General features: G+C 52.0%; 1 protein-coding gene across 1 annotated transcript; it reads right to left on the reverse strand.

Annotated features, from left to right (window-relative positions):
* Nucleotides 1-225: 225 nt before the first annotated feature.
* BSG (basigin (Ok blood group)) lies at nucleotides 226-16,464 on the reverse strand. Its single transcript, XM_090027096.1, has 8 exons — nucleotides 16,304-16,464; nucleotides 6,826-6,985; nucleotides 4,999-5,087; nucleotides 4,420-4,556; nucleotides 3,988-4,264; nucleotides 2,412-2,436; nucleotides 1,936-2,007; nucleotides 226-1,196 (listed from the first exon to the last, which is right to left on the reverse strand). The coding sequence occupies exons 1-7, from the start codon at nucleotides 16,389-16,391 to the stop codon at nucleotides 1,950-1,952; spliced, it is 834 nt and encodes a 277-aa protein (XP_089883222.1). The 5' UTR covers nucleotides 16,392-16,464; the 3' UTR covers nucleotides 226-1,196; nucleotides 1,936-1,949.
* Between the last annotated feature and the right edge of the window lie 1,582 nt (nucleotides 16,465-18,046).

Consider the following 18,046-nt stretch of genomic DNA (forward strand, 5'->3'; position numbering starts at 1 on the left):
TTGGGTAAGCAGGGAGGGAGTTATTGTCTTACTTAAATCACAGTTACATCCACCTGGCTGGGTAAAGTAGAAACCCAAACCCATACCACCCATCAGTGGCAAGAGAGTATCTCCACTGCCAGCAGTTAAAGCTGCGCATCTGAGCACAGTGGTACTACCCACACAGCCGAGGCAGGCCCCAGACTTCACCCAAGAGAAGGAAGGGGAAGAAGGAAACTAAAAAAAAAAAAGAGGAATCATCTTTATTGGTGGTGTCATAACAGAGGGCTGATCCTGACACTAGCCCGAGGATGAAGGTGAGGAACACAAAAAAAGGTAGGGAGCTGCTGGCCACCTGTGGGCTCTGGCCTTGCACAGATGTGGCAAGACGGCTCACAGCACAAGAAAACACATGGTTGATCTGCTCCCTGCGAAGCCACAGACAAACACCAGCTCTGGAGCCCAATGAGCATAGAGGGCTGGCCCATCCCTTCGCTGCAGCAAGGGGGAGAGACCAAAGGAGAGCACGTGGCCAAGCCGATCGCTGCAGCACACTTGTTTCCTGGTTTGCCTCCTGCAAGTTGTCTGTTAGAGGTGGCAGAGGAGAGCCAGCAGAGCAGCCCTGCTAGTGGGGGGGAAGCCCGTCTGAAGGAGTTATGGCACTATTGTTTTTTTTGGGGGGCAGGGGGAGGAGAGGGAAGACGAGAAGAGGAGGGTGCTCAAACTAGGCATCGGGGGAAATAATCCTTCAGCCCTGTGCAAGGGGCCAGTCCAAAAGTACAAGACCCCTATCTTGGGGGAATGTCAAGGGAAAGAAGGTGCAGCATTGACAAGTCTCAACTCTTCCCCATTAGCTCTGCAGAATGCAGAAAGCCAACAGGACAGCAGCTGGCACCCTTGCTCCCCTCTCTCCAACAAAACACTGAGATCTAGAACAAGTGATCAAGACTACCAGCAGAAGGGGTCGAGTTAGGGATAGAAAAAAAAAAAAAAAAAGAGACAAAAGCAAACAAAAAAAAAAAGATACCCTCCCACAACTCTTCTCTTTACAATATTACAAAAGTGTGTTTGAGAATCTACAACTGCAGTGTGTTTCTTCCCCGTGTGCGGTGGTGGAGTCCCAAGGACGCGCTAGAGCAGTCTGGGGCTACTTCGCAAAAAAAAAGAAAAATCCAAGACAAGAAGGGATGTCTGGGCAAGCTCGTCAGCTGCATCACCTGGTGTGGGGAGAGATCCAGAGAGAAGGTGAGGGAGAATGTGGCTGAAGTAGCAATGGCAGGGCATTACAGCCATCTGAGAGACATGGAGAAAAGGGAAGGCTGCCTTGAGATGGAGGGGACTGCCTTGGCACTCTACTTCCAGCCCTGCCAGCAATTCGGACTGTACCGCTGAGCTAGGGGCTTTGGCCCTGGCTCAGGTTTCACACTCCCAACCCCGGCCGAAATGGTGAGGAATCTTTCTACCTGCCCACCCCAATGGCCAAAGATGGGAACAGTCTGCCCCAAAAAGGTATCTAGCCTGTGCACCCCCATGTCCAGCCCAGGTGCTATGAACACACCTCTTCTACCACTTTTCATCAGCCTTGTCAGTCTGAAGTCATGGTTTCCAATATCTTGCTTTCTGCTTTATTAGGTCCCAAGATAAGGGGGGCTGGTGGGGGGGGGGGAAAGCTATTTTTTCAAGCCTCTTAGCTTCCCAGATACACACCATAAGACCACAGCCATCTCCTTGGAAGAGGCTTTGTGCTAAAGGAAGGATTCTTCACCCCGCACCCTTCCCCAGGCTCATGTGCACCTTGAAGCCTGCAAGTTAAGAACCTATGGCAACCCCCGGCACTGGGGTCACATGTACTTTGGAGAGTGGCTTAAAACAGCCAATAAAGCCACAGGCTGGGCACTGGGTGGGAGGAAGAAGCCCTTGCTACTTGCAATGTTCCCAGTAGCCTCCACAACTCACCTGCCTGCCCACTCTTAGTTAGAGTTCCTCTGGCGGACATTCTTGTCCTTGTGATTTGTGGCATTGCTTTTCCTGGGGGAAGAGAAGGCCGTGAGAACAAAGACACATTTCTCTGCAAGTCACCTCCCACCCTGCTTCACTGACAGGGTGGGATAAGGTGACAAGTCTCCCTGCCCAGGGAGAGCCTGGAAGAAAGGAACAGCTGAGATTGTAGAAAATTAGGGTTGGAAGGATCAAGAGGTCATTTAAATCCAACCTCAAACTACATCATTCCAGCCAAGGCTTTGTTGAGCCAGGTCTTAAGGATGGCGATTCTACCACCTCTGTGGCTATTCCCTTGCACTGTTCCCAGAGCCAGCACAAGTAGGACTTTAAGGCTATGGGTTATAGAAGCCACCACACTCCCCTGGCACAGGCTAGTGTTTATGCCAAGCAGCCACCCGTGTCAGCAGATGGCGGGAAAACAAGGTACTCACAGCGGTGCAGATCCTCCATCGTCATCTTTGGGTAGGCAGCAGCATGCAAAGAAGGAGAAGAAACTATCAGGAAGTGTCTCTGGGAAGTCCTGCATCACCCCTCCTCGACACAATCACAATCCCAAAGAACTCTTGCAGTCCCCCACACGATCCCCTGCGTACAGTGGGACGTTGAGACAGAAGCAGCACAAGCACGTGGCTATTCCCGGCTTGCCCATCCTAGCACATAGCGAGCTTAGCTGCCGGGGAGAACAGCAGCCCAGCACATTCTCCTCGTGCCTAGTGCAGATCTTGCCTCTCTTAAAAGGGCTGTCATGGGGTCCCTGCCAAGTCCTCCACTCAGGCCCAGGTGCAAGATGCCTCTGCTTTCCCAGCATGCCAGGCACACTCCAGCTTGTTCCCCTCCCACCATATTCTCTCAAAGCAGAACCAAGCCATGGAGCCTGCCCCGGCCACGTAGCAAGTCAGCAGGCAAGCTGCAATTCGTTGCTTCCCATTAAGGGCTGCAACCTGATAAAATTGAGACCAACAACCATTAATCCAGGCAGGAGACCTTCAAGAAAGCAAGGGATGCGGGAGAGACAGGGAGCCTGAAGTTCCTGAGGCATATTGTCCCCATTATGTTCTGCCAAAGCCAAAGACTCACAGCACACCATGCACTGGCTCTACAGACGGCACCAGAGCGAGGGGTAGACCCCTCTGCTGTCAGTCAGTCGGGGTGCTCACACCTCTCGCCAGCACACTGTGATCTAACAGGAACAGGACTCTAGGCCACTGTTTCCACAGGGCCATGTGTCAACTGGGTGACCCAGATTATGTGCAATGTGGCCACCACGGGTGCCTGACAGATTTGACTGCTGGTGAGAGAGGACAGATGCAGGACGACAGCTGGAGCCAGCTCTTCCACTTACCGTGCGAGGTACCACCCAGCAGCAGAGGAGGGAAGAGAGCGGAGAGATAATGCCAGCAAGGACACTGAACCTACACATTGGTGCACCTTTCTCCTTCCCAGAGGGCAGGGAGGGAACACTGCCCCCCCTCCCACGAGCCCGCTCTACTCCCCACCCAACATAAACATGGAAAGAATATTCAGACTAGCTCGCACATCGGGTCCTGCAACACTGAGGCACCTTTTCCAAGACAGGCCCAGACTGCCACCAGATGCAGGGCTTGGCTTCCAGCACTTCAGTGGGCCTGTAATCCCCTTGAGAGGAGCTTGTCAGGGTTTCTCAATCGTTGCCAAGCTGCTGTCCCCCATACAGAGCCAATTCCCATAGGCCACACTTGCATTAGCAAGGCAACGTCCTCACTCCACCCTTTTGGCTTAGCTCAAGAGCTGTATTCTTCTACCAGCCAGTGAAGCCTTTAAGGGGAAGCGCATCTACCACTGGTTGGGACAGGAGGCACTTGGAAGAGATGGGAATTATTAGACACAAAGAACGGGGTGCATGAAGGGGCACCCCAACTCCTACCCAGGGAACTCAGCTGGCAAAGCTGTTCAACCCACATATTTCAGGGTCTCCAAGCTGGACTCTGCTCCTAGCCCCAGGCCAAGTTGGCCCCCGGTGCCTCTTACCATCCAGGACTTCATCCGGCTTTCTCCTCTTCTCGTAGATAAAAATGATGGTGACGAGAACCAGCACCTCAGCCACGATGCCCAGGAAGGGCCAGAGTGCGGCCAGGCGGCTGCGAACCCGTAGGCTCACCGTAGCACCGTCCTGGCCCACCTCGTTGGTGCCGTTGCAGAAGTATTCGCCTGGATCCTTCTCAATATCCAGGTTGACGATATGTAGCTCCGTCTTGTTGCCAGAGGACTTGATGAAGAACCGATTGTCAGTGCCGTTGACAAGGCGCTAGAGGGGGAAGACAGGAGCAGTTAGGGGCAGCTCCTTCCAGGCTCAGCCTTGCCTCGCCATAGGCCTTCCCACTCCAGGGACTATTGCTGCAGAGGAGGAATAAATTGCCCGCCTGTCTCTTTTGGCAAGCAAGCTCCTGGTAACAGACTCACCACGTACTGTTCATTCTCCTTCTTGTACCAGGTCCACTCAGTGACTGAAGGATACGAGCTGCATTTGCATATCAGCACACCTGTGTCGCCTTCGTTCCCATGCTCAGACTTCTTGTACACCAGCACGTGTGGCTTAACTGTATGGAGACAAGTGGGACATGGAATTTGGATGGCTGAAGGTAGAATGCCAGCCAGCCTCCCAGGCAAGGCTCCCCCCCACCACACACAAAAACCTGGTCCCAAAGTCTGAGAAGCCTATTGCTTCTTTTCACTCTTTCATGAAGTCCAGCACCTTTGAGCAAGCAGCTTCCAGAGCAGAAGGGTGGCTTGGGGGGCTCTGAACTGAGCCAGTCCATAGCCTCCCCCCTGCAGTTTCCTCTTTGCTGTTATGGCACTCCGAAGGCTTGGAGGTGCCTACCTCAAGTCCCAAGAGCCCATCAGAGGAGGCCAGTACGAAGAGACCCTTTCCCTTCATCTCCCACTTGCTGCTGGAAGTGGCTCTTAGCATGATGGACAAAACTGTTGGATAGAGTCCAGTCTCTCCCTCCTCCCTAGCTCCAAGGAGGCACTAGACATTACCTGTCACAAACACAATCCCTTCTGCAGGCGGGTTGGTCAGGAACTTGCACACGTACTCCCCAGAGGTGTCTGTATTCACCTCATTTAGACTGCAACGAGACAGAGGGGAGCAGAAATGTGAACGTGCAACAGACTCGCACCCAAGCGGCAGCAGGAGACTCCACAGTCCCAAGCTCTGGCCCATGAGCAGGAGGGAGATCAACCCAGCTTCCTATCGAAAGGGGCCAACTTTCCCGCTTCAGCAGGATGGGGCACCAGAGATGTCTGATGGTTGTTGGTGTTAGGGAACTGGATACCAGGCTGACTTTGGAAATTGGTGTTGTGTGGTAAAGGCAGCCCAACCATCACTAGGCTTGGTCAGTGTGTGCTTGATGTCAATGCACCATCTGCTTTGTACCCCTTTGCTCCCCAAAAGTGGGAACAAAGCTTGGTCTCTCCCAGGGCCTACACATCCAAGAATTCCAGCTGCTATGAGCCAAAGAGCCAATAGACCTGCCTGTCCCTTTTCCCTGCCAGAGGGCACAAATGACCAGACCTGGTTCTGAAAGCATGGTTGTCAAGACCCCACAAATGCATGGGCAGAACCAGCCAACCCCAAAACAGACAGAATCCCTCTACATGCCCCCTCCATACAGCAGCAGGGCCTCCAAACAACACTGACCACTGGGCAGAACAAAACGTCACTTGTGATGGGAGGTAGATGTTGGCAGTACCCTTGGTAACAAGAGAAGCCATTAACCCAGGCTTCAAGCCTCTGGGTGGTTATTGGAAAATGGGGAAAAAGGACCAAAAAAAGAGTCAAGTAGGTGAGAGGTAGAACAACTCCCATTTGGGAAGGCTCACACTGGGTAGGAGGCACATGGCGCTACGTAGTGGCTTTAAGGATCAGCATGAAGTAACAGCCTGATCCCAGAGCACGGAAGTTTGCTGTGGCCGGTTTTAGCAGAACCTGGTACGTGCTGGGAGGCTGCAGGGCAGTGGTCCCCACAGCAGGGCAGACTGGGCACCCCGCCTGCCAGGGCACAATGGGGTGCTTGTCCATTCCGCTGCACATGGAGCTTCCCCCTTCTGAGCACGGGAATTGAGGTCACACGAAGGAGGCTGGGTTATAAATACTTTAATCCTCGTTCAGCTCCCTGTTGCTATGGGGAGAGGTGCACGTCGGCTGTGCTATATAAAAGGACACGATGCTTCTCCAGCTGACTGGGCCAGTGCCAACGGGGCCTGACTAATGGGAATGGAAAGCTCGCTGCACCCTTACAATGGAGCTGGTATTCTGGTTCCTGCTTAGCCACAGCCTGGGAATAAAGGCTTAGGCACTGACCCTTAACTAGCAGAGCAGCCACCCAGCACTTCAGGGCATCATGCTAGAAGCACGGAAGGGATCTGGGGCCAGCTAATCTCTCCTAGGATCTCTCATCCAAGGGGCTCCTGCCTACCTTGGGAAGCACCATGTTCTCCCCAGCAAGTGAGGCCCAGTCTTTTCAATGGAGGGAAAGTTGCCTAGGTGGGACTGATGCACAGGCTCCTCAGGTCCCAAGCTAATCAGCCCCTCACTGCAGTACCATGCCCCCACCTTGACTCTTAGCTCAATCGAGGATGCCAGAGTCCAACCAAAGCTCAGTCCAGGCGTCTCAAGTTGCTGTGAGCTTTAGAGCTCACTATAATCCAACATGCCTGCCTAGTCTACAGCAGCGGAAAGTGTTCCCGAAACCCACAACATGGCAGAGCGCCTGAAGCCATGTTATGCTCTGTACAGAAGTCAACCCAGTTTAAGACAGAAGGCCCTTCCCACTGATAGTCCCAGGCCAGACTCCAGATACCCACTCGTAGACAGTTTGGTGAGATGAGGTATCGTCTGATTGGAGGACAGCTTCTTTCTTGATCCATTTATGCCCCGTGATGGCAGACGCAGCCCCACTGATGTTGCAGTACAGCTGGACATTTGAGCCAGACGTCACATTTGGAGTGGTGACTATAATGGGATCTGCATTTGGGAACAAGCACAGAGTTATTCACAGGACCGGTCAGCAGCTGCACCTGCCTCAGGCCCTTACACAAAGAGATCCGCATCACTGTTTCAGCAGCTCTGCACCCAGCGACCAGTTTTTCCGAGGACAGATGGCACCAGCAAAAGGACATCAGAAGCAGGTCTCAAGAACCGTCTGCCCAGCGTGACGACTCTTTGGTAGATACCCCCCTAGCCGTCTACCCCAATGGGAGGAATCACATTCCACCCATTCCCTCGCCAGTCCTAGACTGCCTGGAGCCTCAGAAGTGGTTGCAGCAAAAAAAACACGAGCCACCTCTGCCAAAAGCTCAAACACACAATGGGAGAGAGGTCACACTGACTGGCAATCCCCAGGGACAGCTCCCCACTTCTTGATTAACACCTATATCCCGTGATGATTTAACCAACTGAAGAGCCATCGCTTATGAGAGAGGATGACAGTCTAACTTCTTTGAGGGTGGGGGAGAGGAAAAAACCCCCCAAAAACAAAAAACCAAAACACACTAACACCAGTCCAAGCAGAAGACACGCAAAAACTTAACCAAACTGGGTTTATCCCACTTAGAGTCAGGAGAAAAAACGCCCCTCCAAAACCCCGCAAGACTTCAGTGAGGGTTTGTATAGCTTGGAGAGCCAAGGTCATACCACTTGAGCAAACAGCTGAAGAAAACAGTTCTGTTCAGAGAAAAGCCTCTGGGAATGTAGTTGCCATTAGTAAAATTATTCTATAAAATGACAGAACAAAGCAGTCTCCTACCCACTGCAGAGAAACCATGTCACACAGGGCTGAAAGGCATTCGTTTTCCCCTCGCACCAAGAACAAACTCCAACTGAAGGTCTCTTCTGCTGGAGTTTGTGTTACCTATAAGTCATCCAGAGGGACTGCTACAGCCACTCGGTTCCAGAGATGCCAGGAATCAGGATACCGTCTTAGGTAGTAAGGTATCACTTGATTTCCTTGCATTAGTCCAGGTTTCTGCTACTGAAAAAAAGAACTTTTGGCTCAGAAATTGGACTTTCAGCTCTGTAAGTCAAAGGGAATTTGGTCACTTCCACAGCACAAATACCTGGTCACATCATCAACATCAGACACATGGCCGCTTCAAAAACGGTTGTATTGGCAGAAGGCTAAAGAACAGGCAATTTAACATGCCCCCCCCCCCCCAATAGCTTGTTATCACTAGCAAGGCAGAGAGCTTAAAGCAAGACTGGTCATGGAAGTAGCAAGGAAGGGCTGGTAGGTCAGTGGTGGTCCGAATCAATACCCTTAATTCTGCAAGCCAGCTTTGGAACGAGGAGTCTCGGGACAAGCAGCGCGTTCTAAGAGTTGTCTGGGTTCCAAAAAGGGACAGGACTGCGGGATGGCGTTTTTGGCTGGGAGGCCACAACCCTTTTTGAGCAGGGCCGCTGCGGAGCGGAGTCACGGGTGGTGAGGGAGATCACAGGAGGGTAAGAGTCTCTCAGTTCTACCGTGAGGATGGGAGGGTGAGAGGAGTTGCCAGGAAGTCACAGGACAGGTGCAGGGTGGCAAAAATATAACACTCAAGACACCTCTGTCTGAGCAAATGCCAAGGCCTCAGCATGGCCACTCACGTTCGAAGACAAAAACGTTCGCCTGGGAACGGATCCACTTGATTTTGGGGCTCTTTGACAAGTGGTTGCGCTCGGGGTCGTTGCTGGCCCGGCACTCGTAGATGCCCGAGTCGTTGAGAGTGAGGTTGGCGATGTGGATGCTGCTGGTGGAGTGCAGGTTGTAGGTGGCGTTGATTTGGACCCGGTCCTCCCGTGCCCCGTCCCAGAGCTGAGCATAGGTCTCGTTGGGCTCGTCCCCCTCGAACCACCACTGGATCTCGGGGATGGGGTTCCCGATGGCCTCGCAGTGCAATTCCACGCTGTCCTCAGTCAGTTTCTTTTGAGACAGCGGTGACTTTATAAAGCCGGCTATGAGTTGGAGAGGTATTAGTGCAAAGGGTTAGTGCAAAGCCAGACTCTACCCTCCAGAAAAAAGTGCAATGGGTTAATTCAGCAGGCAAGCATGGTCCCCCCAGCAGCCCCTCCCCGTTGCACACTATACAGTCTGCTATGCCCTTAGGCCCGGTGTGTGGGACTGCTGTGTTGGTAACCTGCTACAAGCAGAGCGCAGGCAGCCAGCATGTTATTCAGTGCTGCACATGCAACACAGCAGCCAGCATTTATATAACCCAGTGCTACCAGACAGCACTTTTCATCTGCCTTCTGTAGCAATGCAGAAGGCCCGAGAAGGAAGCAAGACCAGTTCCCTGTGCAAAAAGGCCAGAGGCACACAAAGCAGACAACAGAAGCTTGTCTGGAAGGACCACCTGCCCCCACCTGAGAACCTAAGCCAGACAAAGCATCTGTGCTTTGCAAGGAGTCATTTCTAGTCCCAAGAGCAGCCAAGGAATCCCCCCCACCCCAGTGAGTAGGTTTTAAATCAAGGCCGTGGTCTCTGTTGACATATACAGAGAAGGTAGCAGAGGCAGCAGCAGTCTCAGGATGAGTGGCACCTCTAGAGGCTACAGTCCACACTGAGTCAGCTCCTAATCACATGCTTCCCTCTCAGTGCCAGAGGAAGTGCTGGATGTTTGGAGGATTAACTGGGTGCTCAATGCTGAGAGTTACAGGGGCACTGGAGACTGCCTGTTTGTAGTCAGGCACAAGGGGCTTAAAGAAAAAGCTTTCCCTCCCCCATGGCCAGAGCACCAGCTATATTCTAGGTGCCACAAACCAAAGCTCCCAGTCACTTTTCATTACCCCATTTTCTTTTTGCTCTCCTGAGCACAGCACTGTACTCTAACCACTCAACCAAGACAATTCTCTTATCTGCATTTAATTCAAAACTACCCCACCGTTTACTGAAGCTGCCACTGCAGCCTTGTTCTGCCACCAGCGTGCAGGGTGCTTACTGCTTTACTGCAAGGAGTTGGGAGCATCTTTGCCATGGAGAACCCATCAGGCAGTTGCTCCATTACTGGAACAGGGATGCTTTGGTTTTACAGTCGGAGGCTCTGCCACCAAGCTGCCAGCCATGACAAGGGACTTCCATGCTACAGCCACGGAGTATGATGTATATGCAGTTCAGCAAAGGGTCCCCCTTGCCTGGAGACAGCAAATGCTTTTGACAGGCAACTGAACTCTGTCTTTACGTCCTTTTGTCTGTGGGATGGGCAGGAGGATTCTGTAGCTGTGCTAATAAAATTACTCTTTTGCAAGGCAGCTTGATCTGAACAATTCTGTTCCTTTTTCCCCACCTGTGGGGATATGCAAGAGAAGCATTACAGTCTGGGATCTCCCATGTGATGCCGGAAGAGTCACAACCCCATGGAAGATCACATTCCCCCACAGAAGCTAGGGATGTCTGCTCCCTGATCAGATGTGCTCAGGATCAGTAGCCCAGGGAGAGAACAAGCCCTTCTTTAAATCAGATGTGCTAAATTCAAATACAGATCACAGGCAAGAGGTCTATAAAAGTGCACATATGTGGCTGAACTGAATCCCTTTGCAACCCAACTCCTCTTTCAAAGGAAAGGAAAAAGTATCCCCACCAGGCAAGGACAGGAACAGGAACAGGCGAGCAAAGTTTATCACTTCCTCGGCATGTGGGTATTTACCTAACTCCCATATATTAATGAACTAAGCACAATGAGCAAATAGACACCAAATACAGAAGTTATAAGCACTGTAATTCTTCAGCACTCTTACAAGCAGAGTCCTACCTACATCATCCTCAGCCCACAACTGGCAAAGCCGAGTAGAAAGCCACTTGCCCAAGGTTGTGTGTTAGTCGAGGAGATTCAGTTAGTCTTATTTCAGGCTGTTATTTTCAATGATTGCATTGGAAGTACCGATAGCACTTCCTATGAAGAAGAAAGTCTTTGAAGCAAGAAGACGAGCCAAAAGGATTTCCACTGCTCACAACTTCTGTGGATGACAAGATCCAGAGAGTAAGCTTTGATTCATTTTTAAATGGGGCCAGGACAGTTCTGAAAGGGTTTTATCTGGTTAGTACCACACCACAGGCTAGAAGCCAGCCATACAGTTAGCAGATATTGTTCCCACATAGGGGGTGAAGAAACCATGAAGGCCCAGTGGCCCACATGTCCCACGCCAAACCAAAGACAAAAGGACACAGGCAGGCAAGGAGTCCGCACATAAGCTTGACACGCATCCCTGCATCCCCGCTGCAAGGGCAGACATGCTGATTTCCTCTCCACCCTCCTGCATATCAAGTCAGCTGACAATAATTTAGACCTGTTCAGACTCTGGCACCCACCCCAGCCATGGGGACTGACCAGGCAGCACTGTGCAGCAGTCCAATTATGGCACTGTCCACACTGCCTGGCAATCTGCTCTGCTCCACAGCCTCTCTGGACCCGCTCTTAGGTCACCCTGCTTTGACCAGTTTCAGATGAGTTCAGCTAGGGATGAATGCCCATGATGAGAAAGTCAATGGCTGCTTTGCTAGGCAGTCATAAAAGTTTCCTAGCCTGGGTACAAAATCTATACATGGCACTTGTCACCACTTGCAGCCAAGGAAGCCAGGCTGTCCTCACCCCAGGCAAACCAGCTTTTGCAGGGCTGAATATAGCACTATACAGACTCCGAGACCACACACAGCCGTGGTAAGATGGTAGATAGTAAGTGCAGTAGGTGTCAGTATGTTTAAGGCAGAGGAGCCCAAAGGATTTGCTGAATTTAACCCTTCTTTGAAGTGAAGGGGTAGCTCAGAGGTGGACCTATAAATCAATAAGCTGCAAGCCACTGCTCCCAAACACGAGCCTTAAAATAGCTTACTATCAGCAAACTGAGCAGTAACCACCAGCTCCAAACAGTTCAAAAGGCAAGTATTGCTCAAGTCATTTGAAGGCAGGCATCAACAGGGGAGGGCCTGCACTTCAAGAGAAGAGCTTTACGAAACATAGGAAAACCCAACCCCAGCTTACGGGTGCATTTACTCAGCATGAATCAGGAATTTACAGGAAGAGTTGAGAAAGCTAGTTACATATGCGACGCATGCATCCTGCCCAGTGCTGTTGCCAGGCCACCTAGAAAGCCCTGCCTCCTTACGTAAAGGGGGAGCTGGTTGCCTATAAATGCACAGTGGTTATGCAGAATTACACCCAGCCAGCCAGGCTCGGTACAGGTATGGGGACCTTCCTTCAGGGAAAAATCATGGTTGCTTCTGTACCTGTGACCCCCAAACTTTGATGGCCTATAATCCACAAGGCCAAGCAAACGCTGCCGTCCACACTCTGGATCGTAGTAACTGCAGCTTCAGCTTTAACTTTCCGGTTTTCTGTAGCCTTAGAGGGTTTGGGGGACACCACATTATCCACAAACTAAAACTAGAACAAGTCAAAGGCACTCCTGTGATATCCATTTAACATGGATTTAGAACCTCTTTAAGACAATTCTGCATCACGTCTGTAATCAGCTTTGCTACAGCAAAGAACTCATTTCAGATGTTTCATTTCTCTTTAAAAACCAGAGGGGGATTTGCAAGATGCAGGTGTTACAGGAGCAAGGATCTCTACTTGACACCTCAACGCAAAGACTCACATGCTCTCAACACCAAGGAATAAGAGCGAGTCTTTGAGTCTCCTTCAAATACAGAAGGGCTGGACAGCTATTTGAACAGCTTTCTGGGTTTTTCACCTGCTTCTCTGGAGCAAGGAAGTGTGCCTCCGGGCTGTCATTTTCCAAGCTTGCTTGCTTGTTAAGCTCAAGCCTGTGAGTAAGCACTCAGCCACCTAATTTTGAGAAATCAAGGACCGAGTCCTGTGAGAAAGCCTGTCCCACTTCAGCTGCAGCCTAGTTTGAGGAGGTGCTATCAGAGGCAAAGGTTTCTTCCAGAGATCCAAGCTGACTACAGAGGGCTGACAAAAATCACTTGGAACAAGGTTACTGGCTCAGGGAATTAAAGGGCACCTCTTATCCCCAGCGCAGACAGGCTGAAAGCTCAGCAGGTCTGCAATCCTCACAAGGCACCCACTGCCACGACTGCTTCGCTTGGCTCGCAGCCCACGAGAAAGCTGGCAGGCAGCATGCAGAGCATTCACTGCAGTGAAGCAAGCACAGCGCAGCACCCACCCACTGGGACTGGGCAGCACCCCCTCCTTGGTTTCCATTGGCTCTGGTTTAGGGAAGGCAACAGGCGCCATCAGGGAAGGGCCCTTCATTCTGATAACAGAGGCCTCAAGCCTCTTGCTATTTTCCAGGTGTTGAAACTGCTCTGACCCCCATCACGACCTGCCCAAGAAAGTCACCTTCAGCTAAGGACAGTCCCAGCCCCAGCTGAAGGAGGACCTGCCCCTGCAGTAAACTGTCTGGCAGATCAGGCCCATCTTCATTCAGCTCAACTTGGCAGCCTCCATTTGCAGGATGCAGGAAACCCAGCTCATTCCCCAGCCTAAGAAGGGGGCACGTATAGTTTTACAAGCATGGGTAGAGGTTTATGCGCGAGCCTCACCAGTCCCAGAGCCAAGAAAAGGCAAGTTTTATATAATAACAACTGAGTGCATCAACTTGTAATCCAATTAGTGGGGCGAGCCCCTGAACAAATACAGGAAGTCAGGATTGTTTGCCCTTTCCCAGGAATCTGGCAGTGAACAGGCATTCATGGGATGTATTCAAGAGCTGGGCCATGCTGATCTACTCTAAAGAGGCAACCAATTGTTCTTTCCAGGAAAGCTCGCCAAGTAACACATTGTGAGGTTATGAGAGAGAGACTTCAACGTACAAAAATCTCATGTGATTTTTTTTAAAACCTATTGTTCTATGCAATTAAGAGACTGGAAGGAACAAGGGTTTCTCCCCAGCTCCATTCTGTTTTATTTAGGCAAAATTAACAAGAAAGTACAGCTCTAAAGCTGCAAAGGGAATTTGGGAGCAGGTGCATCACACTGTGCCTTCTTCTCTTTAAAAAGAAGTTGTTACAGGAACACTGTTGCCTTGAGAGCACATCAGTTACTTAAAAGCAGAGCTCTGTTTAGAAGCTGGGGGGAGGAGGGGAGAATTATTTGTACAGGACCCTCAAAAAGTCTAGCAAAGTGAAGGGGAAATTAAACACCTGCCTGCTGGGTGTTTTAAATAACCGCCTAGGTCTCTAGGGTCTATAGCAGAGCCGTCTAAGCCCCAACTGTTGACATTGATCTCCATTATTGCATTCAGCAAGGGAAATCAAGACCATTTTCCTTGCAAACACCGCACCACAGAGCACAATCAACATGCAATGTGAAGAGTCTGGCTTGAGACAATTCTCCCCATTGCATGCTTTCACCCTGTCGAAGATTTTAAGCTCCATCTCATTAACGGACCCAAGCCACAAGAGAAAGGTTACGATGTTCTAGTTAAAGGCTCTGGTTTACAGCCAGAGAGCTCTTTCAGTCTGCGTGTTGCAGCTGTAACCTTTAGAGTCAAGGCCTAATAAAAGAAGCCAGGACATAGTTATACTAGTATCTCACAATTCCCAGAGCAGCGAAGCTAGTGATCCTCCTAAATAGTGCCCCGATGAAACCCTAATCATCTGGTTCATTAGCAGATGTCAATTCTGCAGTTATTTTACCTGCTATGAGGACCCCGCCTATTGTTCCACCCTACACAAGAAATACAATCACTCCCTGAAGCAATGGAGACACCGTGCTTAGGACAGTCTAAATCCCACAGGCGAAGAAGCATGGGTGATTATAGCAAAGGTGGAGTTGGGCTTTTCTCTGTGGTCAGAGGGGATGGAACAAAGAGCAATGATCTCGAGCTGCAGCAGAAGAGGTTTAGGTACATTAGGAGGAGCTGTCTGACTACAAGGGTGGTCAAGCATTGGAACCAGCTGCCTAGACACTGCTGAATCTCCATCTTGGGAGCCATCTAAGAGCAGGCTGGCTGGACACTTGGCCGGAATGGTTTATTTGGGGACAACCAAATACTTTGAGCAGGGGGTCAGAGTAGGTGACCTTGTAAGGTCTCACCCAGCCTGACCTGCTTACATTGCTGTAGACCACATTACAGATTTTACCAGCTTACGAATTAAAGAATTTTTTTTTTGTTGCAAAAATCATGTTGGTCTAATACAAGATATCATCTCTACCATGAGTCCTGACCAGCTTATGAAGGGACTAGAGCCCCAGCTGCTCTAACTAGGATGGTAGCATGTGGCTTTGATGGGGAAACTGTTTCAAGTAAACTGACCCCAAATACTCAGTCCCTGCCCAGCGCAACATCTAAAAGGTCAGGTTCGTAAATTAAGATTGGCACCAAAAAAACTGGAACAGGGAAAGGAACCGGAACCAAAGGTGACACCCACAGGAGGGAATAAACTGACCAGAGACGCTAGTCGTGACAGCACTGCTGCTGCCACATTGCCTAGACGTGCCGCCCAACTGGGGGAGTCCAGCGCCCTGAAGAGAATTAAGTTCCCAATACAGGTGAGAATATATTATATACATACACACTGGGGGTGGAGGGGGGGTGCACACGCACACATATATATTATATATTGTTCTTTGTCTCTGATCAGTTCAGTCACTAAATAAACCAAAGCTTTCTGCTTTCCCAGTACAAGAAAGGGTCCAATCCAGCTGCCAAAGCCTCTCTCAGCAGCAAGATCTTGACACCAGACAAGCCCTGGTCAGTCACACTCTGTATTAGGGTCATGGGATGACCTCGACTCACAGAGTCCGGGCTAGGTAATTCGACTTAATGGCTTTCCTTTATGCATGGGGTAGGAGGGAGGGGGAGAAAGAGTTCATTAGGGACTCAAGAGACTGGGGGAAGGCAGGACCTCATTACTCCAGTGCGGCGGGGGTCTCTGCTATTCTTTACCCCCTCCCCCAAAGGCAGCTGTAGGATGTGGAGAACTGCCTGCCCACTGGCTGCAATGGTGCTGCAAAGCACTGGAAACAAACGGGGGGACTGGGAAGGGGGGCCAGGAAACTGCACACGGGCGGCTCCGAGACCAGACTGCGGAGCCCCTCGAGACCCCCGGGAGCTTGTTCTGGAATCGAGGGATCGCCCATCGCGACCCCGCCACCGCTTGGGCGGACACTGGATCGAAGCAGCTCCCCCCCTCCACCCCGCTGTGCAAATGGGGAGGGGCAAAAACGGCCGTGGGGCCACAGGGCCGCATCCCAGGCCCCCCGGCGGTGCTGCAGGATCGTGGGAGGAGACAAGGCCGGGGGGGAGCACGACTCGCTCCCCCCCATGAGGCACCGTTGGTGAGAGAGGGGGCAAGCCCCCGATATACCGCGGCCCAACCCCCCCGCGCCCCAGGCCCAGCCATACCTGCGCCGAGGCCGCCGCGGGCCCCGCAGAGCAGCACGAGCGCGAGCGCCAGCCCCAGCATGGCCGCCGCGCTGCCTCCCGCCCTCATGGCCGCCGCCTCCAGGACTAGCTTGTCCCGGCCGGTTCTACTGGACCCAGCTCGCCCCAGGGCTCCGCCCCCGCCGGCCAGCCAATCAGCAGGCGAGTTCTGGGGCGCACGGACGGGAAGCGGGAGGGGACAAGAGCCGCCGGAGCACGTAACCTGAGTGACCTGGGCGGTGCCCGTGTCACGTGGGGCGGGGGAGCAGCGGTGTAGTGCAGTCTACACGGAACTGCTCCAGACTACTCTAGTGCAGTGCAGTCGTCTGGTCTAGTGCAGTGCAGACAACCCTGCCCTGCACTGCACTACTCTGGTGCAGTGCAGGCCCTTGTGTGACACCTGCCCCCAGCCCTGAAGCATTAGCATCTGCAGGGAGCACTGCCCTGCCCTGCCCCCAGCCCACGAGCACCGGGGAAGGGTGGCTTTGCCATCGGCTTGGCTTGCAGCAGAGCTGCCCCATGGAAGCACTGGTGCAGCAGCCCCCGTTCGCCCTGACGTCCAGCTGCCCGCAGGCCCTGATGGCACACTAGCTCCATGGCCTAGTGGGGGCAATAGGCGTGAGGTGCTCTGTGCAATGGCAGCAGCACAGAGGGCAATCGCCAGCCCCAGTGCAGCCGCTGGGAGCGTGAGGAGCTGTCGCGGACAGGTCTGGCTCACACCTGGGACTGTGTCATCCTCAGGGATGAGCAGAAGACACCATCACCGCAGGACGCAGGGCCAGACACAGGCATGGGCCAACCAGGCGGCCACAGACAGAAAGGGGGCCCAAAAATGGTGAAAATAATAATCATCATCTCTGGCAAAGGTGGGGGCCAACACTTAAAGCTGGCCCAGGGCTGCCAGGAATCTAGGTAGGGTGCTGGCAGGACCCACGCAACAGTACGTGCTCCAGGCAGGATCAGGCAGTCAATGGAGCAGGAAACTTTCCTCCCTCGCACATCTTCCAGCCCTTCCGTGATGCTTTTGAGGCACAATCGACCCATTGTACAGGCAGGCAAACTGAGGCACCGTTAGAAATAAAATCAGATCTGCAACAAAACGCAGGGCTCTCAACAGGTTAGGGGCCTTGCTCACGAAAGGAGCCGCTGCCCAGGGCCCCCAGCGATGAGTGCTTGGAGCAAAGGTACTGGGGTTTCCTAGGCTGTGTTCTTGGCTCTGTTGCTTTCCCTCTGACTTTGAGCAAGGTCATTTTATTTCAGTGCCATGGCTTCCACATAGCAATATCAATGATATGAGAACAGGGTAAATCTTCCCCACCCTCTGCATGCTAATTGACTGTCTCCCGTGCTCCTCTAGCACCATCATCCTCTAAATGCCCGGAGAAGCCAAAACAGCCCTGCTGAATCTTGAACCTGCAGCTGTTCCTAGAGTCTTTTTCCCCAGAGAGAAAGAACCTCCTCCTCCCTTTCTTTTTTATATGCAGCTAATTAGTCTCATTTGTCAAGGACTACAGCAGCTGCATTCCCTTAGCCTGCGTGCCTTGACTGGTTTAACAGGGGAGCTGCACATACTTACACAGGGGCTGAGTCAACCAGCCTCCTACATAGGATAATGCGTGCTTGCTTTTCATTGAGTGCCTTAGCACCCAGCAGCAGCAATACAAAATGCAAAGTCTTAAAGAACAGGCTGCAGGGAGGCTTCTCAGGTAGGACACTCCTCACTGT

This window comes from Crocodylus siamensis, chromosome 14 (genome assembly GCF_052110815.1).
Source record: "Crocodylus siamensis isolate JL-2025a chromosome 14, ASM5211081v1, whole genome shotgun sequence".
Taxonomy (NCBI): Eukaryota; Metazoa; Chordata; order Crocodylia; family Crocodylidae; genus Crocodylus; species Crocodylus siamensis.

Excerpts from the sequence above, each read along its gene's own strand:
- BSG (XM_090027096.1), bottom strand. The coding sequence starts at position 16,391 with ATGAGGGCGGGAGGCAGCGCGGCGGCCATGCTGGGGCTGGCGCTCGCG. Across the intron at positions 4,557-4,998 it reads AGGGATTGTGTTTGTGACAG|TTAAGCCACACGTGCTGGTG; the intron begins GTAATGTCTAGT and ends GTCTCCATACAG. Across the intron at positions 2,437-3,987 it reads GCCGGATGAAGTCCTGGATG|ATGACGATGGAGGATCTGCA; the intron begins GTAAGAGGCACC and ends GCCTACCCAAAG.